Source organism: Polyodon spathula, chromosome 2 (assembly GCF_017654505.1).
Source record: "Polyodon spathula isolate WHYD16114869_AA chromosome 2, ASM1765450v1, whole genome shotgun sequence".
NCBI lineage: Eukaryota > Metazoa > Chordata > Actinopteri > Acipenseriformes > Polyodontidae > Polyodon > Polyodon spathula.
Genome location: NC_054535.1, coordinates 65,940,248 through 65,962,255, shown reverse-complemented (window position 1 = coordinate 65,962,255; position 22,008 = coordinate 65,940,248). Strand labels below are relative to the sequence as shown.

At 36.3% G+C, this 22,008-nt stretch overlaps 1 protein-coding gene across 1 annotated transcript in view; it reads right to left on the bottom strand.

Annotated features, from left to right (window-relative positions):
* LOC121299199 (proprotein convertase subtilisin/kexin type 5-like) overlaps window positions 1-22,008 on the bottom strand; it is a 168,205-nt gene that overhangs the window by 4,764 nt on the left and 141,433 nt on the right. Inside the window, exons 23-34 of the mRNA XM_041226833.1 lie at window positions 17,188-17,388; window positions 15,792-15,860; window positions 11,671-11,713; window positions 10,395-10,537; window positions 9,971-10,171; window positions 9,068-9,145; window positions 8,521-8,719; window positions 6,229-6,446; window positions 5,019-5,261; window positions 4,253-4,486; window positions 3,384-3,513; window positions 30-247 (exon numbers count right to left, since the gene is read on the bottom strand). Coding sequence (XP_041082767.1) covers window positions 30-247; window positions 3,384-3,513; window positions 4,253-4,486; window positions 5,019-5,261; window positions 6,229-6,446; window positions 8,521-8,719; window positions 9,068-9,145; window positions 9,971-10,171; window positions 10,395-10,537; window positions 11,671-11,713; window positions 15,792-15,860; window positions 17,188-17,388 — 1,977 coding nt within the window. The remainder of the gene's footprint in view (window positions 1-29; window positions 248-3,383; window positions 3,514-4,252; window positions 4,487-5,018; window positions 5,262-6,228; window positions 6,447-8,520; window positions 8,720-9,067; window positions 9,146-9,970; window positions 10,172-10,394; window positions 10,538-11,670; window positions 11,714-15,791; window positions 15,861-17,187; window positions 17,389-22,008) is intronic.

Here is a 22,008-nt window from a genome sequence, read left to right as displayed (position 1 = left end):
TATATTTAATGCCGTAAAACCACCCTTACCTTTGCAAGTTTTACAAGTTGGATGACATCTAACACAAGTGTGTTCCTCTGAGTTTTTGTAGTAACCCTCTGGACACGAGAAATAGCATCTTCCCTCGGCCCTCAGGAAGAAGTAGTTTCTCTGACAGGTCACACAGTCTGTGCGCTCACTCCCCACACACACTTTACAGCTTGGATCACATCTTAAACAATCTTCTATAGATGCACTGAAATAATATCTGATATATATTATATATATATATATATATATATATATATATATATATATATAATATATATATATATATATATTAAAAATAAATTTACATTTGTAACTCATAGTTTAACTCAGTACATTATCTATGGTCTTTATCTATTTTACCTAAGGTGACATTAGGTAAGCAATATTAGTGCTAATTGGGGTCTATAAAACCAGTCATTACTGTATTAAATTTTTTAAAAATTAAACCATGGATTCACACAAGCACAAGGTGATATTCAACCTTCTGTGAGAAAACACTGTCCTCTAGTGGTACAACAGGTAACTAACGAGAGAATTGATAACAACAGTAACTACCTATGTGACAGATTCGCCTCTACTAGTCAGTAGACTTTAGTAGTATCCTGGATGTTTTTATTGTGTTTCTTTAAGAACAAATGGATAATAGGTTATCATCAATCTACCAAATGTAAATTCATGGATATCCTGATACAAACCAGTATTTTAGGGGGCAAAGTCAATTTAAAAAAAAGACCTATAGCTTTTTGAAAAAAACTTGGTTACAATATTCTTTATTACAAAAAACTTGGTTACAATATTCTTTATTACGGAATATCAGAATATGGGGGTGTATGGAGTGAATACCACAAATACATGTACATGTGTATCTAGAGAACTGCTTACACTAAAAAATTAAGAATTAAACATAAAATGAAATGCTTACAGGCAACAAATAATAAACACATATTGATGTTTATTTTCTAAACACAAATTAAACTGTATAGTGATTATAATTTAAACATGCTGAAGTATTGAAAAGCTAAACACTTTGTGTTAATAGGTGAAGAAACACTAATCATGAGTATTATACATAAACCAGTGTTCATGTTTAACGTGTATACACCTGTGACGTGTTTAATCAAGTTTAGAAATATAACCATTTTTACTTTTTGTGCTCAAAATACAGATTTTGTAGCTATTAATATATTCTCAAAAAAGGAAGGACATTTTTTGCAAAAAACTTCATTAAAGCTTCAGTTTGGGTTGATATTAAAATGATAAAGTAGGGAAATGCAATGTTCTGGTTTTAACCCTAACTCTGCATTCCCTCCTACCCCCTTACAAGCAGTGGAAGGGACACGGCAACACAAGAAACCACAGACAGCCAGTTAAGATGAACAATATACAACTCTCTGCAGACAACACAAGAAACATTCATCACCATGGTCCACTAGGTGTATGTGGTCTACTGTCATGCCAGTGTGCTGTGAACATCTGGGCACTGCTTAAGCAGGTCTAGTGGCACCAACATCACACGGTACCTCTATGAATTCCACTGCCATGATCAAGGTCTAGCGTGGCATCAACATGTTTGATGTGCATCAGTTTGTTGGGTGGTGGGTAGGGAACTGCATGCAGAGCAACATGAGGGGAAGTGTATCTGTATGGCAAATCGTGAAACACAGGTGCATGACAGAACGACTACCAATAGTGTTGTAATATGAATCTATGTCCTAGCATAACTTTCAACTTTCAGTTGTATGGAATTGCAGATGTTCAATGGCAAGGGAGGAAGGTGTGCTGGGCTGGCACTAGCATTAATAGTAACATGGATGGGGGGAATGGGAGCGACAGATGTATGACACAATGATATTGTCACCTGCAAAAATGTGTATGATGTACACTGTTACCAGAATGTGTTAACATGGGCGAGTGGAATGTGCTGCGTCATGTCAGTTTGAGAGGGCAGCACCAACAACACAGGTCAACCAAGAATTTTTAACTGTCATACTGGATGAGCAGCATAATACAGTTTCACTGTATACACTGGGCTGTATACCAGTATATTTTGTGTTCTCCAGTGCTTTAGGACTATATTGGCTGTAAATTGGCTGTATATATACTGTAAATATTCATCCTTATACAGTGTGTCTTCCCCATCAACCTGAGCAGCCTCCCAGTAGGTCTCTAAGGAGCACTTACAGGTCATACACCTAGTGGACCATGATGATGGATGTCTCTTGTGTTATCTGCAGAGAGTTGTATGTTGTCCGTCTTAACTGATGACGGATGTCTGTGGTTACTTGTGTTGCCTTGCCCCTTCCACTGCTTGTAAGGGGGTGGGGGGGAATGCAGAGTAAAGGTTAAAACCCCTAAAAAACCCTAAAAAACCCTCTTTCTTTAGAGAGCCATTTTAAATATAGAACAAACTTATTAAAAAAACGCTTGTCATTAACTTTATTACCCCACTGTGGAATTGATACAATACCACGCCTGTTATAGGCATAAACACACACGGTGCACCAATGAAGCGCCAGATCGACCGAGAATAAAACCCACCCCAGTGTCAATCTTTCTGTTGCACCAATTAGAAAATCTACTTGGAGGCAATTGCCAAACCCCTTCCTTTTTATAATTTCCATCCTTACTGTGGCACCAGAGCAGTCTGATACGTGACGGAATACTGATGATAAATAACTAAAATTAACGCATAAAAAAACATGTCACGTGACCGGTTATACGTCTAGTATATTATTAAATGTTTAACCACTTCTTTAGAGTTTATATGTTTAAACGTTTACTATTTCCATCCCTATTAACTAAGTTAATAGTTAATGCATCTAACTAAGAATGAATATATATAAAATACACACACACACACACACACACACACACACACACACACACACACACACACACACACACACACACACACACACACACCACACACACACACACACACACCACACACACACACACACACACACACACACACACACACACACACACACACACACACACACACACACACAAAAGTTTAGCATCACCTAGAATTGTAGGATTGAGACACAATTAAAAAAAAAAAAATCTATATGAACAGAATTTAGATCTTTTATTTAACATGTAAAAGAAACTGCAAAATAATAACTACAAAAGTCTACTGAAAGCCATAATAGTAGTACAGTATTTCGTGTTGGATTTCAAAATGTCACATTTTCAAATGTTTTGTTTAAATGGAAACCCACAAAACGGTGTGCAATTCAATATGTTGACATTCAGCAGGTTTCATTTGAGTTTATAAATTAAAATAAGTTAATTCTATAGGGTGATGCAAAACTTTTGGCCATAGCTGTACATGTACTGAATGTAGTTACCCTGTATCACAGCTCCTAGAGCACTCATACTGTCCACTGCAAGTCCCACAAGAACTGTGACAAGGAACACAGCGCCACCCATCTTCATCTTTGTAGTATCCATCAGGACACTGATCAAGACAGGTACTATCTGAAGACACAGCAGTTACAATTAACAATTAAGAGAAATCAGAGACAACCTTAGGGCTGTAGTTGTATTACCTCAATATATTGTTAGAATTTCTGTCTTTTAGACAAAAATAGTTTTTACCCTCCTGACCAGCATAGGCATCAGGTAAACTATGTACGTTTTATATACTGTAAGCAATAAATGCCAACCAGTGAAAACCCCAAGCTGGGGTGAGGAACTGAAGCAGTAAATTATAATTTAGGCCAGGACATCAGTTACACAATATAACTGTGATTTGAGGACCTGTAGTCTTGTTGACAGCGTTGGGGAGGTATAGGCTTATTTACCTTTTCTATATTTACCTAGACATTCTACAGTATTTAAAAGTTGCACCTTTTGATAGCACTCTGCATTGGAACTTCCTGATTGGAAGTGGAAGTTCTGATGTTTCGAATATGTGTCTGCAAACCAGACAATTCCTAGCACTGTGAACATCAGATCTAGAAGTGTGTTTGTAAAGACTTAAGTTATGCATGCTGATTTTGAGATGGGAGTGAGTGTAGTTATGTGTTCATGCGATGAATAGCATGCAGTAAAAGTTCAATTTTACAAACACCTCTACTACCCCCTGGTAACAATGATCTGCCTTGTAGACATAAAAATGTATTTTATTCAATTAACTTTATAATAATGCTTTTCATTATTATTATTATTATTATTATTGATAATGTACTTGTATGTACAGTAGGTGACGACTCACTCAGTAGATAATGACTCTCTGTACAGCTGAGACACTCGTGATGTGTAGGTCCAGTGCACAGGTGACAGGACTTGTGACAATGCCTGCAGGCTCCCCTCTTGTCCTGGTAGGAGCTCAGGGGACAGTCCCAGTGAGTGACGCAATGCCCCTGCTTATTCTTCACCATCCCTTCGATGCATGTAATGCAGTCAGTTGAAGAGGAACCCTTACAGGTCTGACAAGTTCTATCACAATCTGCAAGAAATGCACAAAGAAATTAGTTAAAATAGCAAACAACTGATTCAATTGTGGTAACACTATACATTTTTTGTATCTGTTTATCATCTGAGTATATAATGTTTTAATCATCATGTGTGACTGTTTGGTACATTTAATACAGTTGCCAGCATAATTTACCATGCTTTGAAAAAGCCTAAGCTCTTTCTGTAATGATGAATGTAAAAACTGACCACTAGGGTGCACTATTACTTTCCCACAAGTTTTTTTTTTTTTTTCCAAATATTTGCAGTTGAAAATATCTTACAAACTCACTTCTTCATGGAGGAAGAAATGCACAGCCTTAGTGCACTCCTAGTGTCCATTTTGATACATAGATCGTTACAACAGACTTTATTAAAAGCTGCTAACTATACATGAGCGCCGCAACATTACCCTCAATCAACCGCAATATATTTGTATGCATGTGCTTTAAGATGCTTTTGTTTGTTTGGTTATAGTCATAGATGAGTGTAGATGTGCATTAGTATTGAGCATGCTTTTTCCATACCCTGACAATCGCCAGTGTCAATGTCATGGTAGGTGTTGTCAGGGCATTCCTGGAAACACTGTCCTCTGTACAGCGCTGCCCTGGAATCAGCACAACTGACACAATCATCAGGATCGGGGCCGTCACATTCTGCACAGTCAGAGTGGCAGCGGCTGCAAGTTTGCGACCGAGCGTCTTCATAAAAATTTACAGGGCACTTATCAACACAGACTTGAAGATGGAGGAAGAAGTGGTTGTTGCACTCTGCAAGGAAAACAAGTTTAAATTTGTAAACTACATACACTACACAAAAAGCCTTTTTTTCTCAAACAAAACCATGTATTTGGACTACTTGGACTATTTGGACTAATTATCCCCAACATTACGTCTGCCGGTTCTAATGGCACATAGATGCCCTGCTAATGATGGTCTTCTGTCTCTATCACCTTTCTCATGTCACACAGCGCTGCTATTTTAATTCCACCCTTGAGTTTCACACACCTGTGCAATAAATAAGTCAATTTGCTCCTTAATGTTACACATTCTGTTAGTGCCTTTTTGTTTAATGTCACTCTGCTTATTTGCCAATGCCATCTTTTATAGACTTGCTCAGTGGGATTCTGCATCATCAGATGTACTGATTATCTCAGACCTCCTGGGATACATATTTATTTGCCAAAATTATTCCATAAACAAAAAAAGAACAAGTAGCTCACCTTGTTCACATTATTATTAATTATAATGATATTTATATCTGTCTGGCTTTGAAAAACCATCCACTGTTGGTCACTGCATGAAATGTTACAGGCATTCATTCATTGATTTATTTGTTCACTCATTTACTTGTTGCTTGCCATGAACAGCATAGGAGCATAAGATGACCGCAACTACTAGACCAGACAAAGACCCACAGAAGAATAACAAATGAGCATATATTAAAACCCCCAGCATCATACTGTGTGTGGGCAATTTACACTTCAATGTGGCTTTCCATTCATAATAAAATAAAACATTGTTTTTCTGACAGTAGATGGTACACAATAGCCTCATTAAGCTGCCTTCATGTTAGGAGGTCACCTATTTTTAAACTTTTTTTTAAAACCAGGAATAATCAGAACAGTTTATAGAGATTGTGATGTATCAATATACATCTTCATTCATGTTTTTGATTTGACTTAAACCATAAGTATATTTTTAATGGACATGACATGCTTGTGACATGAAAGCTTACCTCTGCAGATGCCCTGCTCATCACACTTCTTGCAGTCTGGAGTGCAGCGCTTGCAGTGCCCGTCCTCTGAAAAATACTCGTCAGGGCAGGTTGTCATGCAGCGGTTTTGGTAAAGCACATAATGCTGATGACAAGCCTGGCAGCTTGTGAAATCATCTTTGCATGTTTTGCATTCTGGGCTACACTTTGTGCAGGTTTCTACATCTTCAAAATATCCACTGGTGAAAGCAAAGGAGTTAATTTACAATATTAATAGGTTAATGGATGATTAGAGGTCAAAAACAGCTAGAGAGATATGGCCAGGTCAGAATAGTCTAAATTCTCTAAAATAGTGAATCTGTAACAGGGCATAACCACCTAAAACAATGTTGAGTTTTGCCTCTTAAGAGAAATGGATGCCTGATGAGCCACCAGCACCCGCTGTTCCTTGGATGCCTCTCATCCCAGTACTATCCAAGCACCTACCTACCTGCTTAATTCAGGACCAGAATCTAAACTTATGTGCCTGCATACAAACCTTATATTTATTAACATTAAAATGTATTACAGACACAGACAAAAGTATTGAGACCCTACACTTAATATAATAGTATTCAAGAAAGCATGTTAAATATTAACATTTAGTGAGTACTAGCAACTCAATATGACAAAGACTAAAATGTTTCTGTTAGCTTAATAAGCAAAAGCACTTAAGCAATTTCAAATTTTTGTTCACGACAAAATGATTGGCACCTTCACATTAAATTTGTATTAAAAAATAAAATAAAAAAAGTAACAGCCCCTCTCTAACACACACAGCCTTCTTGTCATTTTGTACATAAACAAGTTCCTACCATGCTTGTTAAGACCATTGCTAAGGAAATAGAAAACACCTTTCTAGTCTATAGCGCCGTTCTGTGATCATAACGTCACAAGCAGCAGAGAGCCCCCGAATCAAAATGTGTAGGCGGGAAACAAAGACAGATTTCTGTTCACTGATTACAGAAAATCCTGAGGAAAATAGTGATTTTTGAGTTTTGTCACAGACACGAAAAAAAAAAAAAAACATGGAGAGGACACTAAAAGTACCTGCGGTGGTGGAGTTCGCTTTTAATAATTATACAGTCGACCGGGAGAGAAACAAGCAGACTGCATCCTGCCAGCACTACAAAGCGAATATGAATAAACTGCATTCAGAACATAGCACTGGTAACTAACTGCCACTAATTTATACCGGTAGGTTTTTAGTTTTTTTCAACGGCTAAAATGAGAATCTGAAACACAGGCACAATGCAACAGCGGTAAAAATGAGTCGATATTCAATATTTTTTTAAAAAAATAATGCCAGGGCGAATTAAGCAACACGGCAGAAAAAGCACTGATTAGGGTTATTTTCGGGTTTTGTTAGCACACAAATAAAGGTAAGGTTGTATGTATTTTATCTATTTATTTATGGCCACCATGTATTTTAAGGGAGTTGGTGCTTTGTAGCTATTTTTAAATTTCCCTTTAAATCAAATTCTCAATAAAACCTTGTTTACAGTACACATTTTATAAACTAATGCAAACTAATACAAACTACAAGCATTTGGAAGTTTACCTAAACGAATATTAGGTAGTCCAAGGTCAGTGCTAATCAGGGTCTGTGGAACTAGAGGTTTATGTTTAAAGTCTTAGTTAATTAAGGCTTAAAGCTTTCTATTTTCTTTCTTATCTATTCTTAAAAAAAAAAAATATATATATATATATATATATATATATATATATATATATATATATATATATATATAAATCTATTTGTTTTTGTACTTTTTTCAGTGATGTGTGTGGAGTTAAGGCTTGCGTTTTAGAAATGGTGTGCCTCGCAAAACTGGTTTTGTGCTTTGCCCATAATTTCGAACATTGCAGGATCTCACAAATTGTCTGCCACTCTCACCAAATTGCGCTATGCATACATTATATTTATGCACAGTGCAAAATGGATTATGGCGTGCAAAAAGAAGTTTAGAATATGGCACATTTTGCTCAGTCGCGCATAACCCTCTGCACAGTGCACAAACCTTTCGAATATCTGGACCTTTAGCTTTTTGGAATAAAATACAGTTTGATATTCTGTTCTAGACTGTGAAAGGCCTCTTGAATAGCACTGTTAGTACAGCTTAATGAATATTAAACAGACTTATTTTCTTTATATGTGTCAAGGATTAAGTCTTTGTAAACAGAGCTTGGTAGAGAGCAATATAAATGGTAGGTAAAGCCTCTCACTGTTAAATAAAACAAGATGTATTTGTAATATTGCTGAATAAATCTAACCTTGGGCATTTGCTTAAACATTTTCCCTCATGTAAGTACAGTGCGTGTTTTGGGATGTTGAGACACTTCTGACAGTTGTTCTTCTTGGAACATTGTGCACATCCCTCCGCACAGCCCTCACACTTTCCATTCTCTGTGTTAGCAAAGGTTTTCTCCGGGCAAGTGGTAACACAGGATTGATGTGCTGTCAGATATCTTCCTACAGGACGGCAGAGAGAAAGATCAATTAAAATAGCTGTGTTTAGCGTGTTCCCCTTTTTAGGATTCCTGTGCATAATGTAATCACATCGGTAGTGTTGCCAGACCCAATCAAATGAAAGTTAACTTTTTTCCCCCCAGTTACACTCAGTGGGTTAAGGTTGTTATGCTACAGTACAACATTTTTGAGAAAGTAAAATAAAACTATAACAAATCAACAACCCTCTCAATCTCATTTAAAATCCCATGTGCAAATGTTTCTGAAGTTTATACTTGTCATTCTGACACTGCAGTGGGAGTTGCAATTCAACTCACCTGTCAGTATTTAGTCAGACAGTTTGCTATTTACCTGTTTTACAGGAAGTACATGTTTGTTCTGTAGTACATGTCTTACAGAAGCGGTCACACTTCTCACATTTCCGAGAAGCTGAAAAAATTGTTAAGAAATAAAAAATATAACAACATTAGAAGTATATTCACACTCCTTATCCACTCAAGACCTCAAGTACAATCAACTAAATCACAGAGAACCCAACATGGTGTCTGTTTGGACTAGTTGGGTACCTGGTCAGTAGGACTAGTTGTAATGTGGTGAGGTGAAGTAACCCTATAGTTTATTTTCCTCGCTAACTCACGTGTGGCCAAATGCCATGCAGCCCTCACTGGGGGAAGGACATTTGGATTGACTGCTGATTTGTTCTGAGCAGGATGGGTCTCTCAGTTTAAAAAAAAAAAAAAAAAACTGAGAATGTGCAAACCCCTGGCTCAGATGTTTTTTTTTAAATTGTAAACTAGAGTGGCAAACTGTCTAGACTTATTATTGACAAGAGCCTCTTACTAATTTTATGAAACTGATAAATAAACTTGGGACAAACTGTATAATGTATAATGAAATGTATCATTATGTGATACAAATGCTGACTCAAAAGAATGCTTTCCCAATGTAAACACATCTGTTTAGAGCCAGGTAGCACCAGTCACTTAAGTAACACATCTGCCAATTCATTGTCTTAATATACAGTAATTGATCTTATTACCATTCACATATTTGTGGCTGTACAATCCACAGATTGTTTTTTATGGTGATAAATGTCCATGGTCTGAAAACACTAATGCAGCCCCCCAGACTCCTCCACCTTCTCTGTTCCTCTGAAAGTATATTCATCTGCCTCAAGCTGTGCTTATGACTCTCACCTTCCATGCAAGTGACTTCTTTCCCATCATGAAAGACTCTTATAAAATAAAAACATACCAGACCAGAAGCTTCCAATTGGGCAAGATTTGATCAAGTCTCCACACTTTCCATTTACAAGCTCTTGATCGTCAGGGCAAGACTCACAGTCATCAAAGTTAGGCCCTGCACAGGTTTTACAGGTCTGATGACAAGGCTGACACTCCTGACTTTCTTCGTCACCATAGAAACCGGCGTCACATGTTTCAACACATTCATTTTCTTAAAAAAAAAAAAAAAAAAAAGTCCAGACAATAAAATAAAAATGATTCATCCAGTATATTAAATCCAATAATTGTACTCTTACCAACACCAAAAAAAAAAAAAGAATAATAAGATTAAGATTTTATTCCAGTTTTCCAAATTGCTAAATATTTTAAAATATATCAGTTAAATGTTCAAGACCACATCAGGTAATGAACAAGAGAGTTAAAGTTCTGCTTACCTGAGAAGAACCAGCCTTCCTCGCACCAGTAACACTGATTTTCATCACAGCTCACACAATTCTTATGGCATTCTCTGCACTCCATGGTTTTGTCATCATTATACGTCTTTTCAGGACACCTTTCAAAGCATCTTGTTTTAAACCTAAAGGACAGTAACTCTTATAAGTACATATTTGCTTGTTGGGGTTCCAGAAGACATCCAGACAATCAACCCTTGCTATTACCAGTATGTGTTCTGCTCAGTGTTACCTGCAAGAAGTCATTCACTTACTTCCTCACCTCCACCACCATGTGGCAGTTTCCTGTTCATGAGGATTGTTGGGTCAGTTCACGTCACTTAACACGAGAACATCCAGCTGGAGGCTCTAGATGAGGACAACCCTTATTGTTTCTGGAGATTCTAAGCTAAGATAAATCCATTTTTCACTCTTTAATTTACTTCATAATTGTATTATGTCCAATTGGCCTTTACATGCATGAAACTATTCTTAATCTGTTTTAATCTGAGTCAAGATTAATCTGATTCCAATCTACGGACCCTATTTACAAAGACTATTTTCATTCGCTATTCTAGTCATGCATTTCAAACAGTATTTTTAAAAACATACCTCGAAAAAAACTTGAAATGCATAAGGTAAATCTTTGTCAATAGGCCACTGTTGCATCCAATTTGGCTGTTTCTCAGTTTGGTTTAAGGTTTGTCTGCCCTTATTTTTTACATTTGAATGAAACTTTTTGTTTTAAATCCCTGGAAATTAGTTCTATTAGGTCACCTTGCCAGTAAGGGTCAGCCATATATGTAACTGCAGTGAAATACTACAGAATAATATCAGATTCAGATTGGTGTGTTATAAATAACTCATTAACACAATACTGTATGGTTTTGTGTACAAAGCCAGTGCTCTGAAACATAATAACAATATCCTGGATTCTCCTCATTTCCCAAAAAACAAGCACAAATCTTTCCACTAGGAGTTGCCAGGCCACAGATGAATCCTTAGAACGAATGATATTAGACTGGCTTGTGGGCATCATGCAAACTCATCTAACAGCACTGCACTATGTTGAAGGCTTGGTAAGTATCCTGTGTACATCCCAGTGGAGTGGTTTTAGCTGATGCAGTGGCTTAATTTGCTACTCAGGCAATTTCACATGCATGACTTAGCAAACAGAAAAGATTAAAGTAAAGGGAATCCCATGCATTATGCTACTTAGGCTGCAAAATCCTGTTTATTTTCACTCTACAAAAAAATTAGCAAACAAAAATCAACTTACATGTAAAACCCGTCTTTACAGGAAAAACAGGATCTCGGGTCAGCTAGAAGGAAGAAAAGTACATACTTTTATAAGCTAATCATCAGAAAAAAATGCTGGTTTAGCTATACAAAAAGCAGTATTATACAACTGGGAAATATATGGAAAATTATTGGGTAATACTTACAGTACAGTTATGGCCAAAAGTTTTTCATCACCCTAGATTAATCTAATTTTGCTTCATAAAGTCGAATGAAACCTGCTAAATAATGTTACGTTAACATTTAAAATGACATGCTGCTTTGTAGTTTTCCACATACTGAAACACTAAACTGATACAAATTGAAAGAATCTGTCCATTTCAAAATCTAACATAAAAACATGATTCTCAAAAAGACGCCATACATCTTGACACGGAAAGTTTTAGCAGACGTCAGATAGCCAACCCAGGTTATGCCAGCCAAAGCAGGAACAGGACCATCCAGAAATATAAGAAGACTGGCAGCTGTAAAGCTGCCTTAGGTCTGGACACCCAAAAGTCAGCCCTGCTCGCCAGGATCAGCACCTATGCTGTTCAAAATTGAGAGATAGGATGGCCGGTGGTGTCCACTTACTGCGGCAATGGAAAGACGTTCGAGTGAAGGTATCTGCACGCACCGTGAGAAGGCGCCTCTTGGAGAATGGTCTGGTGTCAGAGAGGCCTGCTAAGAAGCCTCTTCTGAGCAAGAATAACAAGAGATTGGCTGAACTTTTGTCGCACATACAAAGATTGGATCAAACTAGGCTTAGTCATTTTCTCTGATGAGTCCCCCTTATTTGTTTTGAAAACTGAGGGGGATTAAGAGTTTGAAGGTGCAACGGAGAAAGATACTGACAGTGTACAGTCTCAAATGATGAAGCATCAGGAAACTTCATATCTAGGGATGATTTTCTGCCAAAGGCACAGGATCCCTACACATTTAGATATTCCTGGCTTTAGAGCATATAAAAGAGCTGAAACTGCACTTGTAGGCCACTGACATACTGTAACACCCCTGGTTCACTGTGGCTTCATGTTTTATTAGATCTTTCAGCAGATTTCTAACACTTACAATGGCATATTGTGGTATACTTTCTGTACCTACAGCTGAGAACAGAAATAGAGCAGGCTTTTATTTACTGTGCATTTATGTTGTGAAACCCGTTTCCAAGGGACCTTTGTGATGCCAGATCACTACAGTACATGTGAAAATATATTTGTTTGCCCTTACCTGTTAGATAATTATACATTGCCTATGGATTGTTCACTGTGTTTAGGAAATTCACATTGTATAGTAAACTGTATATTGTACAACTATTGGGCGCATGATTTACATTTGCTATATAATATCTTTGTCTCCTGTGTTTTCAGAGAGCACTCATGAGCTTAATGAAGCTAATCTACCACCAGGGGGCGCTCTCATCCTGCATTCTGTGTCTGCATTTTGAATTGGAACAAATATAAATATCTTGTGCCTCAAATTATGTGATACGTTTTTCAAAATTAACAAGCATTTTATTAAGCTGTCTAAGGTCTTCAAGAAGTTGCATTACACATGTACAGTTTCTCATCTATTTAAAAAGAAAAAAAAAATCAATAAATCAGCAGGTGGAAAAAGTGAAATGTGTAAAAGTTGTTGTCCAGTGGCTTGTTCAATAGAGAATAATATGACACCAGCATGCTGCCCATCTGCTAGCTATACATTCCTGTTATTTTTTCACTATACTTTAACTGGGACTTGAATGTGTGATGCCTCCACTGCCTTCCAGGCTCCTTCACAAACATATTGTGATTTATAATGAAAATCCTTCCATTGTCAACGGGTGTGAGGCCTCCTTTCATTCCTTACGTTTTTTACATTCTCAAGCAGAACATTTCTTTCAGTAATGAACGCTGTGTTATCATCATTATTATCATCACTCTTGTGGTTAGAAAGTATATGTTAGATACCTGTACTGAGAAGTGTTTGAACACCAGTGCTTAAATAAACATGCTGTTGAAAAGATGTCTTCCTGCTAGACATGGACTGGCCAGAGCTGCTGATTTCTACCTGGCTACAATTGCAATGAAGCTGGCTGAAGAGTTGGTTAGGTTGGTTAAAAGTAACTGTAACTAACTCCATAAATCTTAACCGTTTTGCAATTCCATTAGCTACACATGTCTCAAATGAGCAGTTTTAAAAGAAACATGTTGTAGCACACTTGGTATAATCTTACATGATATCTGGTACTCATTTTTGTTAAAGGCAATTCTCAGTTTTTAACTTGGTGCCAGATGTCATGTTTTGAAATGAAAATACATGTTTGTTAGCAGGTGTTTTTTTTTAAAAGTGCACATTTGAGACATATTATGGAACTGTTTTGTTAGCTGCAATTACTTTAAGAAGTCAGAGATCAAGACACAGCCTTGACAGATTCAGTGTGGGATGATTAGAATGTTTGGCCCAGGATCTTGCCTTCCTGACCCCTAGAAGGGAGATATAGTTGCAAAGGAGGGAGGAGGGGGGTAAAGACTTCCAGAAAATGTAATGAATTGTGTGCTTGGTCTATATAGCATTGTTGGGGCTATATTCACTCAATTAATTGATGTCTTAATAGATCTAGCTGCTTTGTCTATGCTGTCAGTCTGCACATCAGCTGGGTAACCAGCAAACAAAGTTAAATCAAAACCAAAAAAAAAATGTGTCCTAGTTCCCTAGTTTTGCTGTCATGGTACAGCCATCATTTCTGTCTGACTGGTGAAGGGAAGATGAAGGATATAACATCAACTGGTACCCGAAGCATTTTAAAGGACAACTTTATACTTTATGGTTTGTTTGTTATAAAATGAACCTACTTGCATTTGATTGGACAGCAACAAGAAACAGAATAGAGCAATGCAGTTTAAATAGCGATCACTGTAAAGAAGAGTGACTCATCAGGTCTTTTGCAAGCTTAATTGCGACTTTTTAAATGTAGCTCATTATGTGATAGTTGGCAAGAAAGCTATTCTCAAACTGCAGATAAATGACTGTCAAACAGATGACCTTGATGGTGGTGTTTTTCTCATAAGAATTTTTAGTGCCTCACATTTGTGTCATCATCAGTACTGAGCTTACAGAACCTTCATTGCTGATGACAGCTAAATAATTATTCTATTTGTTCACAGCTGGAGCTGTGCTTATAGATGAAATTCAGGTAGGTAGTAGAATGTAAGCGCGAGGTAGAAGATTTATCACAATAAAATGTGGAAAAGTCCAAGGGGGGGGGTGAATATTTTTGAGAGCCACTGTATTACAATGCCTTCTACCAATACCTGGTGCATCATTGGTCAACTCCCAACCTGTTTGTTCACTGGAGTTGTAGAAACATCATAAACACAATACTTCTGATAACAGGTTTTGTACAAAGGGGAGGCAGTGAAAAAAAAATGTTATCAATAACTTCCAGATTCAAGAACCTCATCCAAATATACCTTGATGACTGACAGACACAGCTCTATCTGTATCATTGCAATTATATCCATTCGTATCTTCCCTGCTTGAGCTCATATTTGCGCTTGTGCCAGGTTGAGGTGTTGGTACTTGTTTTGTTGGGATAATCTCATTTCATTATTTTCAGTGCATGTCATTTAAATGAAAGTTATACTAAAAAAAAAACCCTGCAGATAGCTGTTTCCAGGATTTACTGCTAAGCTGTACAGTAGAAATGCAGAAGATTTTTAAATTTGATTTCATCTGTTGTGGTATTTTTGCCCCTCATGCCAAATTGTCAAGGTCTACAGGTTTTGTTTGTCAAACCCCTTTTTTTCAGATGATATACTTTGAGAGGGTTTTTTCTCGTGGCTATTTACTTATATCAGTTCATCATTAGCAAAACATTTGTCTGAAACGAAAACAAACACCATTATAATTATGAAACAAAAAATAAACAACTTAAGACTGCTAACAAGTTCCTACGTTAAAAGTATTGTTGTTTATATCTAGTTTCGTAACTATTAGGTATGTTTCTTTTTGAAGAAAATGTGGTAATGACGATTTGGAATAAATAAGCTTTCAGAATTCAGCCCATTGTCGTCCTCCGGGATTTTGTAAGTTGTCAATGTTCAGTGGGAGATTCTTTAGAAGTGATTATATGAGACTTACATAACAAGCACTTTTTGCATCCCTTCTCACATTCCATGCATTCTTCATATTCTGGGTCTTCAACTTCACCTGCACAGACAGAGAAAGAAGTGACAGCTTACATTTTCCTATTTACTGTACTCCATTCTGTATTCATAAAGTATTTGCCCATAAATTGGCACAACAAAAAACAAAATCTAGATGTTACAAAGCTTCAAATACATTATTTATGTGAGCTACCGCATAAATTACTTGCTTTAAAATACTAAAAATGGTTCATAACTTTCCAGGATTTCAGATGGGCTTGCCTTGGCTTAATTAGGGACAAAAGAGTGGCAAAGTCAGCGACGTTCAGTTGGGGGTGTTGTCAGGCATTTTGCTATATACTTTGTGGCAAAAGATAATTATACAAATTATGAATGTATGCCATTAAAATGATAACTTTGCAAACTGCTCTTTTTCTCTCATGTCGATGTCATGTTTTCCTTTTCTTTCTACACTTGTTTTTTTATTGAGTGCTACATGTTTTTTTCCCCACTAGGCAGAAACATGGTAATTTAACATAGTTTATCAACAGATTGAGGAGTACTTGGTGTTTTAGCACTCTTTCTTGTCTCCAGCTCTGTAATTTCTATTTAAAGGTATCATATAATATCCTATCCACACTACCTAAGTAATGGAGATCACATTTTGAGAATTAAATGGCAATCACGTGTTGTTGTTTTAATGCATGCTGATTGTGCATTAATTAGATAGTGTGAGTAGAGTTAAAACTCAAATATGGATGCATGTTTACGCTTTATACACAGTTTGAATGTATGTGCAAAATGAACAGAACTGTTTTGTTTAAACTATGTTGACATAAAAGGTTCAAGTTTTGAAATTCATATCTGTGAATAAATGTAAAGAATCATTCCAGTTTGTTGATCATTTGATTTGCAAGCAACATTCATAAGATACCTAGCACTCTATCACTTTAGAATGTATGTCCTAAAATAAGCTTTAAATTAAAGCTTATCTGCCACCTAAAGCAGCAAGTGCATTGCTAAATCGTGAAATATTCTATTTTGCTTTGTTTAAACTTTAATATTTTTATTTTGGTTTGTTTGTTTATTTAAATGCACATGTCATTTATTTTTGGTTTTGCTTTGTTTTGTATTGGGTCAATGGAGGACTCATGTGTTGCCCACAGACTGGAGCTTGGTGGCTGGCTTCAAAGAACAGGTTTCAGATTATATATCCCATCCCATGCAGCCACATACCAACCTCCCTTTGGCTAAGCTGGGGCCATACAAAAATACTACTAAGAATACATTTGCTTGAGCAGGCCTGTTGTACCTGATAAGATTTGGCTTTACACTGTCTCTCTAAATTGGCGGCGCAGAAACATTTTACAGATACATATCAGAGAACCCACCTTCTTCACAATTCAGCTTTATGCATTTTCCATTAGATGGGTAGTAGTCTGATGAACACTTTAAGCATTCATTAGCTCTCTCGCACACCTCACAGTTATCAGGACACTGCTGGCAGATCTTCTCTGCAGAGGGATAGTAGCCCCGAGGGCAGGCTTCCTTGCACTCTCCTTGGAACAGGTAGCGGTTGTTTCCAAATTTATCTGAACCACACAAAGGAAAGGGGCAATGTAGTTATTCTCTGTAGGAGATATGTTTCAAGGAGGAATAGGCTTTACTTTTTTTTTTTCATTTCCGAGAACTTACAATAAATGGCAGTGGAAAGATTAGTATCTGCATTGTCCATTAGTGTAAATGAACAGAATGTAGATTACAGATGCTGAGGATCACCATCTGTAACAATAATGCTTAATCTATTTCTAGTTACTAGTTGTTAGGAATACATAACTGCCCTATTATGGCATTTAAAGAGCTGAGTTCCCATGGGCTGCCTAATAATTAGGATATAATGTACTTCCTAAAAATCTGTAACTCAGGGATCAGCAACGCAGGCACTTACAGCAACAGTGGTCAATTGACCTGACCCCATTATCTGACCTTGCTAATAGCTGACTGTTTACTTTACTTAGGAGTAAGGCAGACAGGTATATAGAATTTAAATGTTTAATATAAAACAGTCTTAAACTTTGTTAATCTATATATCTATATATCTATTATATATAATATATATATATATATATATATATATATATATATATATATATATAAAAATATACGGGTACGGTTCTTTAAACAGGAGGTCCATGCCATGCCAAAGATATTATGGTTACACTTTATAATAAGTGTCAGTTATTCAAATATAATATGTATGAACTAATATATTTTCTGTTGAATTCATATGTGGTAAACATCAATTTAGGGTACATTCCATACCTACTTATATTTGTGCTTATTAATGATTGATTAATGTTAAAAAAAAAAAAGAAAGAAATCAACAAAACAATTTAATCTGAAAAAAAATATATATATTTTTTTTTCGCTTAATATTAACTCATATGCCTGTTTAAATGTAATTATGCTTCAAATATTCTTGGTAAATTTGTTTCCTTTCATATTCGGGTCCCAGCGCTATATGATGTATCATGCAGTTTGGAGGAGAAAAGAAAATCACCAAGCAGTTCATGTTCCCCAGCTACATGCAGAACTAATGCTAGGAATGTGGAGCTGAATAACCTACTGAAATGATGACTACTAATAGCTCAGCTGGTATACCACTTCTGCACTCAGCATGAAATAAGATTGGGTAATTTGACTGTCATTTTTAAATGCAATTTACTTTCTACTATGTATTTGGTGTAAAGATAAATGCTGGTATGCATACTTTCATTTATTCTCGCTTTTTTTCACAGACTTATCCAGGAACACTTTGTCCAGCCAGCTGGCTGTGTAGCTCTGTTGTTAAAGCAGCTGGGTTATGAAGCTGGCCAGATTTACACATTCAATGGCTCACATAATTCTTTATGACAAGAATCTGGGATTGGATGGTTTACAATGACTTTCCATTAAAAACAACATTGTTGTTTATATATATATATATAATTCTCTGTACTGCTTCCATAGACTAAATATTACCCAACCCACTGGCATTGCAAACACCGCTTGAAATGTTATGTAGAGCTAGCAACATATGATCCTACTGGCTAATTTTGTCTTGTTAACATTATACAAAAATCTGTAAATACCATTACATTTGGCAATTGGCACCATTTAACCGTCCAATTTATATATATATATATATATATATATATATATATATATATATATATATATATATATATATTATATATATAGTCAATATGGAGATGGGGTATGTATTCATGTAAGATGTTCTTTTGAAATATTACCATGCTTTATTTTTGTATTACTGTGTTTTTGAATAGAGGTTGACATCTTGGCAATTGCGTAAATAAAACATGCAAAAATGTAAATGACCAATCTGCAAGAAGTCAGACCATTCTGGGCTTGATATCTGCATTCATTTGTATGAATTTTGTGTTTAATTAATACATTTAACATGGGGGTCATTGTTTTTGATGAATACATGTATTTAGATGAATATATGCATGATATACAGCTATACTGTGTAGACACATCTAAAACACCTGCACTTGTATTAGTGTATTTTGAGGGTTAATGTTTGCTGCTACTTGAAAATAAAAGACTTGTAACAACTATACTTTGTTGTCTCTCTTGTTACATCAACAAATAATAGAAAGACATACATGTACCATATAAAAAAATGGGCATAGCTTCACTAATATATTATATCAGTTGGGGGGGGGGGGGGTAATCTTATGTAAATCGAGCATATTCCTTACTCACAGACAAAACACAACCTGATTAGAATGTTTATGTTTTAATTATGGGTCCTTATTTGCATAGTGTTTTCAAAATAGCAGTCAAATACAGGAAGTAGTCAAATCTACATCTGTTTTTCTCTCATATATAGGATAAGGTGGGAATGGCAGAATGTCTACATGCATATGCAGCTTTCCAGTACTTTTTGATCTTCACAAGAAAGGTTTAACTAAAGACAGATTTTCCTACTTTTTTTGTTTTGTTTTAAGGAAAATATTTGGTCTGAAAGACTCTCACACTCACTTACAATAAAGAAGAGCATTAGGGCCTAGTGTTACTGTAGTTTATTTATTACTGAGAGAAAATATATCCGGGTTAAAGAATCTATATATATAATAATATATATATATATATATATATATATATATATAGAAAAATCGGTCGACGGGCCAAATATATATAACTACAACATATATATATATATATATATATATATATATATATATATATATATATATATATATATATATATATATATATATATATATAGACACACACACACAAAACATTAAGAACACCTGCTCTTTCCATGAAATAAACTGACAAGCTGAATCCAGGTGAAAGCTATGATCCCTTATTGATGTAACTGGTTAGGGGAGACAGGTTAAAGACGAATTTTTAAGCCTTGACACAACTGAGACATGGATTGTGTATGTGTGCCATTCAGAAGGTAAATGGGCAAGACAAAAGATTTAAGTGCCTTTGAAGGGAGTATAGTAGTAGGTGCCATGCACACCAGTTTGAGTGTGTCAAGAACTGCAACGCTGCTGGGTTTTTCACGCTCAACAGTTTCCTGTGTGTATCAAGGATGGTCCACCACCCAAAGGACATCCAGCCAGCGGCAGGTCAGTGGTCGAAAACGGCTCATTGATGAAATAGGCCAAAGGAGGCTGACAAGACATGTTCAGAGCAAGTGGTGGACTTGTTTAGACAGCTGACAGTCCAGTACAACATTGGTGCCGAAAGACCCATAAAAGAATGCACAACTCGTTGTACCTTTACACGAATGGCATATGGCAGCCGATGACCTACCAGAGTTCCACTTCTTTCAGCAAAACACAAGAAACTGCAGTTGCAGTGGGCTAAGGAACGAAAACACTGGACACTGGAGGATTGGAAAAACATTGCCTGGTCTGAGGAATCCCGGTTACTGCTGTTTCATGCTGATGGGAGGACTAAGGTATGGTGAAAACCACATGAGAACATCCATCATGCCGTGTGTCAACATTGCAGGTTGGTGAAGGTGTGGGGTGTGTTTTCATGGCACACATTGGGCAAGTTGATATGCCACAGGATATCTGAACATCATTGCCTATCAGGTGCATCCCTTCATGGCAGCAGCATGTGATAGGTTTACTGAAACTTGGTTGTCTGAGAGTGATGGGGACGAATATAATATTTGTGGGTATACACTGTATAGGAAAGACAGGCAGGACAGAAGAGGAGGAGGGGTAGCGCTATACATAAGAAACTGTCTTGAAGCCCAGGTGTTAAACCTGGACAAAGAAAATAAAGCCGAATCAATATGGGTCAGAATAATGGGCAAAAATTCAAAGGCCATAATAATAGGAGCATGCTATAGACCGCCAGATTCAGACGGTGAACACAATAATCTGTTATACAATGACATTAGAAATGTGTGTAGCAAAGGAGAAGCCATACTAATGGGGGATTTCAACTTCCCCCATATAAAATGGGAAAACCCAATGGGTAGCACAAAGAGGGGAGGCATGCCTTGATTTAGTCTTTTCAAATAACGAAGACAGAATAACTAAAACAGAGGTCAGAGAACCACTGGCAAACTCAGACCACAACATGGTCTCATTTGAAGTGTTTTTTAAATCCCCAAAAGTAATGACTAAAGTTAAGGTTTACAATTTTAGAAAAGCAAACTATGAAGGTATGAAACAGAGACTAACAGAAGTAGATTGGAGTAAAATAGAGAAAACACCCACAGAAGAAGGATGGTTGTTCTTCAAAAATGTAGTACTAGAGGCACAAAACAATTACATCCCTAAAGTAGACAAATCTAAATGTAAAACTAAATTGCCAAATTGGTTTAATAGATCAATTTAAAAAAATATTCAGCGAAAAAAGACACTTTACAGAGCATTAAAAAAGGACCAAAAAGAAAGTACGCAGAAAGAGTACACGGAACTGCAAACGCAAGTCAAAAAGGAAGTTAGAAAGGCCAAGAGAGAAATAGAAATGAACATTGCTAAGGGAGCTAAAACTAATTCCAAATTGTTTTTCTAATATTACAACAGCAAGAGAGCATTGAAAAAGGAGATTAAATGTTTAAGAGATACAAATGGCAAAATTGTATTTGAAGAAAAAAAAATAGCAAATATATTAAATGATTACTTTTCACAAGTTTTTACAAAGGAAGATACTGACAACATGCT